This window comes from Phaethon lepturus, unplaced genomic scaffold (assembly GCF_000687285.1).
Source record: "Phaethon lepturus isolate BGI_N335 unplaced genomic scaffold, ASM68728v1 scaffold15410, whole genome shotgun sequence".
Lineage (NCBI taxonomy): Eukaryota > Metazoa > Chordata > Aves > Phaethontiformes > Phaethontidae > Phaethon > Phaethon lepturus.
Window position 1 is genome coordinate 45,599 of NW_010511291.1, and position 8,982 is coordinate 54,580.

Consider the following 8,982-nt stretch of genomic DNA (forward strand, 5'->3'; position numbering starts at 1 on the left):
GAGCAACTGATGTGCCTACTTCTAAATACTTAATTAGGTTCCTGGTAAAGGGAAGAAGCAAAATTGCTAAACTATTCTGCCTGTTGAGGGAGCTTGATTACAACCTTTGTAGGTCAGAAAGCATCAGCACGCTGCTTTCTCTTCACAGTACTAAATCCCCCATAATATTTAGAACACCTTAACTGTTTTCACTTAGCATAATCTCCTTTCCAAGTTCTGCTTCTGCTGACCTGCTCATCTTTAGATCTGCTGAGACACCGGGACATAGACTGCAACTCTCTCCCAGTGTTGCATTTGGGAAGTTATTGTGACTAACGGCTAAGAACAACACTGTATTTTCAGCCACACGATAAATTTAGGGTAAAGAATAAAATGGATTTAAAAAACCAAACAGCAAATTCTGAGTATCTATTGACGAAACTCAAGAAATTATATGCAAGAAACTAAAACCGTATATTTTATTTCAATTTACAAAAATTACTTATATTTCTTTCCTTAATTTCCAAGTATTGCGAACTGTTCCCTGTATTTTCCAGACATGTTAACAGAAGTACTTAAAAATTAAAAGTCACAAACAAGGTAACAGAAATTAAGTCCATTACCTATTCAGTTAAAAAAAGCTTTATGAACAATGTAAATATACAATAACATAAAGAAGATACATTGCTGTTCTGCAAGACAGCAACTATGTAAAATTACGTACTGCCTCATCTGGATCCAGTAAAGGACAAATCAGCTAAGATTTTAGTTTCCAATAAAAAGTTCTCAGGGTGTAGCAAATTCTAATGCTCTGTCAGCCTTTTACACTGTTGTAAAAGAGAATTTGACAAGTTATATGAGCTGATGATCACGCATTTTCATGTCACTCAAAATATTAGAATTATGTGTTGGAGGAAAAAAAAAATCCTGCTGTTTCCCCTAGTTTGTATTCTGGAGAACAAGCTGATCTGATTCTCATGCCACCATCTGATCACTAGATCAGGCATGAAGCATGAAGGAGGAGCTGGTATCCCGAAGAGAAGGAGCTGCAGCTACATCAGCTTAATTGTAATGCGAAACAGCACTTTCACAGGAACTTGGTGAGCTAGAGCTTTAAAGGTACCTTAACAATAGTTCTATTCATAGCTTTTAGGGCTTTTATTGCAGTGCAGAGAGAACTGATTCTCAAACCCTACCCTTCATCTCAATTACAGCTAGAAATCAATCTTTAAGGTAAGGAAGAGCACAAGATATTGGCTCCTAAGTGCACCCATCCTTTTCCTATCCGTCCTTGCAGGTTCTGTAATATTCAAATGTAAGTTGGGCACTTGAAATTCATCTTTGCTGATGATTCTGGGGTGCAAGCCTTGGTTCTACTGCTGTCTGGTAGCTGGATTTAGAATAAGATTGCCCCTGTTCTCCCTGAAAACAGGTTTGAATCAATGTGGGCTCAGTGTAAGACCCCAAGGCAACATTTATAATGTCCATAGTACCCTCAGCCAAAAGCGCATAAAATAACAGCAGCCTGTGAGAATGTTTTTATAGCACAAGGCTCCAGGAAGATGTTGAATGCTCTGTGGTATGACACAGACATACAGGTATTTCAGGGTTTTAGGTCTGTTGAGACAGTGTTAGAAGACTACCTCAGAGAGTCACAGTTGGATTCTGCTCTGAAATTACTATCTTTCTAATTGTGTCCCGGGTTCCTATTAAAGAGAAGAAAACAGTCTGCTTGTTACGGAGCGGGAAAAGAGTGAAGCAGCTGGAATGCAATACTGGTGATGAGACCCAGAGCCCAAGCATGAAACTACAGGTAAGTCAAACACCACCATGTAAGTTAATTTAAATCATAACTTTACAATGGTACACCATGTGGCAGGCTACCTATAGAATCCAAGAAGAAACACTGGAGGAATAGGGCAAAGTAAAGTCTAAGTCATGTTTGTGGTTCTTTTTATTAAAAGGACAAAAACCAAAAAAGCAGAATGGATACTGGTGCCCCCTCACATACAACAGCTCAGCCCTTAAACGTTCACCTTGGGTGGGGACATTCATTCAAACCCACCTTTGCCCAATTTGAAACAGGGACTTCTCTCACTGCTCAAGAGAGAAAGAGGCTTGAAAAAACATATTCTCTAGTGGGTGTCTCACTTTGCCTAAACAAAGAAAAATCCCAGAACAAAGCAAAAATTCCCCACTTCCATCTCAGAGAGACAAAAAGATTTGCGCTTTGTAAGCGGCAGATGCTCCAGAGACTCAAGATATTCTACAAATAGTGGAGAAAAGTCCTGCGGAAACTTAAATGCAACACAGATTGTGCCAACAGTATCTGCTCTTCATGCAAAAACCCAATGGCAGAAACTTGGATAGGATTAGGCAACAATCAACTAGGCATCTAATGAATGCCAGTGTTACTTAAGATCAAGTATGTAAGCAGATAAACCCATATATCACCTTGTGATTCTGGCCCAAATTTTTTCTAAAGGTCACTAATAAGAAAAAATTCAAACCACAAACTCCAGATACATAGTGTATAAATAAAAAAAAAAAAAAAAAAAAAGTTGGCCACTCACTGAAACCAAGTCTTGCTCATGGATAAAACCTATGATACTGTTTTGTTACAGACTTGAGTAATTTTTCAGTGGACATCTGGGTTCTAAAAGAGCAAAAGAATATGCCAAACAGCTTATTTGGCTGTCGAAGAATCAAGACGACTAAAGTATGCTGGACAGCATTAAGAGTTTGATGCTGACTACTGGCATTACCACAGACAAGGGTGCAACTAAGTAAAAACAGAGAAGCTTAGGGAAACATCTAGAAAAAAATGAAACTACTGGATTATTCCCAAATAGCTTCAAAGCATGTAGGGGAAGCAGCATATGGAACAGGCAGAATAAACAAAAATATGGTGAAAAACCTGCCATTGAAGTTATGGCTGAGAGGGCTTCTAATGTTGGATTAAGAAGTCATACACGTAACATTCTTTTCCCCCCACAAAATCATAAAGAAACAATGGAAAGAAAATCTACTCCAGTGGATGCATGTTCCAGCTATATAATTGTTAGAATACACAACCAGCTTCCTTTCAGTATTATATTATGCTACCAGTGGAAAATGACTTTGACATTAAACTGTTTCATCTGATTTCCTTTAAGTGATTTATTTAAACACAGATATAATCTATTAAAAGTAGGCAAATAATTCTTTACTTCTGTTGATGCCTCTAAGCAATGCCAAGTCAGGGAATAAATTTAATAGGTGATTAAAAGATAAGGCACTTGCACTTTTGAGGACAGTTGCTCTCAACACTCATTAACAGTATTTGAAAAATATCTGTTTAGGACTACTTAAAAGCATATGTAGCCGAGTTTGGAAAAAATATGAACAGTGGAAAATCCCCCTCCAAAATCCATTAATTTAATAGACTAGAGTATCTCAGCTTTGCATCCAAACAAATATGGTTACTCAGCTGTACAATTTGTTATATATTTACACACAACTTTGAAACACATCACTGGAATACCATGAATGTATTTTCACTGCCATATCATAAATCAGTGCTTTTAAATATACACTCAAAGCCTGAGACCAGAGGTGTTTTACATACCAAATGTACAATCACTGAGTCACTTCACCTAGTTTCTGCTGCCTGAAAAGAGCCATTTAGGCTCCCTTTATTGTTAACGGGAGTGAAAGCAAAAGTAAGCATATACCACCAGAGCAAGCTAGTCCATCCTAAAACATACTTCCAATTCATGCAAGATGTGTCACCCTTTGCATGTGTCTGGTTACTATAGAGGAAGTCTAATTATAAGCTTTGGTTAGCTAATTTCATGAAACAGAAAATATGTTCTTGTAACCTAACTGAAGCTGAATATAGGTGAGATGAATCTAATCCTACGAGTTTACTCAGGGGAAGTAACTCTGAAAAGAACAATTTTAATATTAGGTTTGATTAAAAAATTAGTTTAACTATGCCTTCTTTGGAAGCCAAATTTGAGCTTTGATCTTAAGATATTCATGACTTGGAATGAATGAAAATTAAGTTCTTGCCATCAGTTTTCATCTGATAGGTAGAGTTTAAAGAAAAACAGTATGAGGCTTTTTAATTTGTTGTCTTGGCTAAGATGTCTCAGAAGAGAAATTACATTAGTTACACATACTACATTCTGGTGCAAGTAACAATATGCAGAGTATTAAAAAGCCATAGAAAACAAGATGAGAAAGCTATCTTTATGTTACATTCAATTATACGCAGAATTTTTTTTGTGCAGAAAATAGAGAAAGCACTCAAGTACAGTAGTCAATCCAATTTTACATCTAGGTATCTCAGCCTTCAGGGTCCCAAGTTCTGCTACTACAGCCTTTTCCTTTTCTGATGCAGAAAAAACCTGCAGTTCTGAATTCCAGATGAAAACCCAAATTCTCATCTCAGAGCTAAATACAACATTCCTGCAACTGTAATGAAAGTTACACACACTGGTATCAAGACAAAATTTGATCTCTGGGCTGTCGGAGATCAGTTTGCCTTTGAGAACTAGCCCATAGCTCCTGTAGTGTATTAAGAAATACCTGTGTCACCATGATGAAATATTCCCCACCCCTCACCCCTTTTTTGTATCACCACCATTTTTCTGCTCACGTTGCATGATATCTGCTCACATTGACAGGTACTCCCATTTATTTCATGTAATAGCCAAAGTTCATTTATTTCCACACATAATTACCCTCAAATCCTCTCACTCTTGTACTACTAATCCTATCCTCACTACTGTCCTACTCCTGAACTGATAGCTACTCATGCTGCTCCAAATACACAGGTTAAACTTCTCCTGTCAACTAATACACAACGAAGTGTCTGCATGTGGTCTGGTAGTTGTATTTATGAAAACTACAAACTCCTGGGACACATTTTAAAGGCTGTGCTTTTAAGATACACAGTTTGACTCCTGTTTTCAGTACCAGTACTAGTCACCAGTCACTGGCCTGATCTGACATAACAGGTGTGGTCTCCCTTTTCTTGTTGAACCCTATTGTCTCTAAATCTGGAATAGTCCTATAGCAGTCATGATGCATTTCTACCTAGAATCCATCTTCTTTATCTAGTAACTCTGCATTTCAGGTCTTCAGATCCTTTCAAGCTGTAAGAACTGCACAAAACCTTTTAACTAATCTGATGAGTTAATCACATAGTCATATTTTTAATTAATTCCTCCATCTTTCCCCAGTGATATGTCTGTGATGGGTTTAGACTAATCTCTTGGAGGCATGGAACAATCCATTTCTTGCTGAATTAAACATGCAGTGGTCCTGTGGTGCTTCACAGGGTAGCAAACACACACCACAAGCAGTGAAACATACACATTCTTTGCAGAAATTCAACTTTTTCCCCAACAAATTTAGAAGTAGGCATAAAAAATAACCATATGTAACTTAAAACTGCAAAGACATTCTTATCTCTTCTGTTTAAATATAAGTAATAAAGCCAACTTGTATTACTAAATCTGAATAATATAAATCAGCATGTTTTAATCAAACATTTACTTACAAGCACATATACAACTGAAGCAGCATTAAGCATTACCTTTAATTTTAATTTGGTTTCTTCTGAAATTTAAATTTAATATTGATTTACTTTCAACCTTTTCAACATTCATTTGACATAAGCAAGTTACATTTCCTGCATACAAATGTAAAACTAAACATATCTAAAATATAAGGCAAATCAAATGAAAAAAGTGTTATAAAGCATTGTAATGGCCCATTTGAGAACTGAAATAGCCAAAATGTTGGTGAAACTAGACTGTCAATTGCAGATAAAGGCAAGAATCCACATAATATCAGTCAGTATAATGCAGATGTACCGTATGGAGAAATCTCATTGCTCTCATTTTTTGAAATGAAATTTAAGACAGTACTCACCAATTCTTTCCTAAGTTGAATAAAAAACTGTTTGCACTTAAAAGAAATTTTTACAATCTTCAACCTAAATAAAAAATGAAATCACAATATTTAAACACTTAGTATACTGAGTCATGGTTAAAGGTTTAAATACAGCTGCTGAAAATATACTTTCTAGAGAGAACAGATTTCATTTCATTTCCATAGACAAAAAGATATCAAATATTATATAAAATAGCTTGTATAATTTGAAATTTATGACATAGATTTAAGTTAACTATCAAATCTACTTGTTTCCATCTTAAACCCAAGACAGTTGCTAATTTAAGTATCTTTTCCCACTTCCAAAGTCCAAAGAGCTATTCTATCCCCAGGTCATTCCAACCAGATGTTTTCTTTTTGAGACTGCTTTCATTATCCCTTAGAATACGAAAAAAGAACTTCACTTGATTCCTGAAAGACATTTTTTCTCTATGTTCTTACATGTCTTTAAATATAGCCAGAAGTTGTTTTAGTTAAATAGCTAAGACAAGATATAAGCACAGAGATAAGGACCTGCAATCTTAGTATTTATAAAGTTAAAAAACAAAACAAACAAAAAAATCATCACACTATGAGAAGGGAAAAAAAAACATTTAAATGTTACATGACAGGGAAAAAACAGCCTACAAATCTTTTCGTCTTGGAGGTTATCTATAAGTACACAAGACGCTGAGAGTAATTCCAGACAATTTTGGATGGTCACTGCAATGCTAGTTATGCTAAATGGGAAAAGAAAGGCCCTATTTCCATCATGATCTAATTATATAATTTTTCAAAGAAATGTAACACTAGGATAGTGCACATCCTTTATTAAATATACAGGAGTATTATTTCGGTCAAGAATAAAAGGTTACGATTCTTAACAAGAAGAAAACTATACTAACTTCTGTGACTTTGAAAAGGAACAACTGATATGATACTGCAAACTGTAGAACACTAAATTCAAATGCCATCTCAAAGGCAATTTCGCTGACAACTGTCATGAAACTTAAAGCAAAAGAAAATCTAGATCACATAGTTAATTGGCAGGAAATTACACAGCAAACTCTTCAGGGATTACAATCAACCTTTTACACAGCATGTTTATACAGAGCACCCTTGCTGATCTGAACTGTCATCTCTGATGGTCCCTGTACTTCAAGTTACTATATTGGCTTGGTAAAGCTACAAAAGAAAGAAAAAAGTCCAAACTAAACCCAGAGCAAAACAAAACAAACCCACAACCAAACCAAAGCCATAAAAACCACATCAGTGAAGATAGCGAAACTTGTTCATAAAGAGTATACAGGGACCTCAATAGTGACCGGAATTACATATCAAGCACATTGTGGAATAAAAAACCCTCTAGACTAGAAAGGATAAGAAGTAAAATATTAACAGAAACCTAAGTTATATATCTATATATAGAAATCATCTTAACTAAATCAGATAAGAGACATTCTTCTCCAGGGGATTATTCAGAGCAGGAACCTAACTTGGATGTTCTATTTTGTTGAGAGAGTTTCTACCTCAAATAACATAAAGGGAGTCTGTGAATATTAGCCTTTAAATTATGCTTATTTAATTTTTTTCCCGTTTCTTCTTCCTAGCTTTGCCATTAGATTAAAAAAAAGCACCCGCTATAACTTTGTCCTGTTGTGGTTTTTTTTCCCCCCAAGTCTTAACAAGCTGTTGCTATTGAAGGTAGTATCTCAAGTTTTAGAAAACTGTAAAGGGGGCTACAGCTTATCTACTGAAATCAAATTGCCAATGCAGCAATTTTCTTAGCACCTCCTGTGACAAACAACTGCTTAAGAATAAGTAGGGATGGGTTCTAAACTTGCTGGGTGGGATAGACACTAGTGATTATAGCAGTCTGACAATGGAAAAACAGAAGTTTTATTAGACTAATTAGGCTGCAGTAAACCAGAAGTATATCATGATTAATCTTCTAAAATTTTGGTGTACAAGGCAATGAAAAGAACATTTTAATATATACCTTTTCTAAAAACTGAACTGCACACAGTCTACAACATGGCAGATTTGACCTTTTACTCTTTCCTCCCCACCCCTGCTCCTTCTGCTAAAGAAATTACTGCCTTTTGTGATTTACAGACTCAAGGAGAATGATAAGGATGAACGCTATACACACTGGTTTTTAATTTTACCCCATAATTTCAGCAGAGTGAGGTCAGCTGCCTTTTAAGTCTGGAACCATTTGGAACAGACTCCAAACTATAACATTAGCCAATAAGGTCTAACTCAACCCGTAAGGGTCACCATTCAAGCACAAAGAAGTGACTCGGCAAAGCTGACTCTCAGCTATTTTCAGAAAATACAACAGATAAGAGAGAGTTCATATACACTGCTCATACCCTGCTAGTCGTTAAATAAGAATATCCATCATCAGCCAAAGCACAAGGCATGATTGCCCATTATTTCCTTTCTCTGACTGTTGGCAATGGTGCATAACCAAGCAAAAGGGTAAGAACAAGCAGGCATCAACAATATTTTCCTTGTATGATTTTCCAGTCTTCAATCAACTCAGACATCCTAAATCATAAGATGTATCTTTTCATTTGAAAAGATATTTAAAAGTCCCAGTCTAAAGTGAGGACTGTACTCAAACACGTGGAAGGAATCACATGATATCAAGCCTTGGCTCTCACTAAAGACTTTACCACCCCAGTCCTTGCTTGGAGAGTGGTAAGGCAGGACACAAGTAATCCAGCAAATTTTGCAATCAAGACTTCTTTGACACAGGTTCCGGACCCGTCAGCTAGGGAAGATGCTCTTGCTAGCACAACTCACAAACAAGGAAGGATTGTCCAGATTTAGTATGCAAAGGCAAACTTGGCTCCAGCAACTGTGAGATGGTGAAGCTAAAGATCCTGAGGGAAACAAGGAGGGATGCAGCAAACTAAACAACAATGGTGTTCAGGAGAAGAAACTCCAGCTTGCTCAGAGTCCTGGTAGGCAAAATCCCTTGGAAGCTGCCTTTTGAGGAACAGGAACTGAGGAGAGGTATCCAATCTTAAAGGACAATCTTCTCACACAGAATCACTAAGGTTGGAAAGGACC

General features: G+C 36.4%; 1 protein-coding gene across 1 annotated transcript in view; it reads right to left on the reverse strand.

The window, feature by feature from the left end:
* PTPN4 (protein tyrosine phosphatase, non-receptor type 4 (megakaryocyte)) overlaps nucleotides 1-5,965 on the reverse strand; it is a gene marked incomplete at its 5' end in the record, with an annotated part of 43,485 nt that extends 37,520 nt beyond the window's left edge. Inside the window, one exon of the mRNA XM_010283517.1 lies at nucleotides 5,902-5,965. Coding sequence (XP_010281819.1) covers nucleotides 5,902-5,965 — 64 coding nt within the window. The remainder of the gene's footprint in view (nucleotides 1-5,901) is intronic.
* Between the last annotated feature and the right edge of the window lie 3,017 nt (nucleotides 5,966-8,982).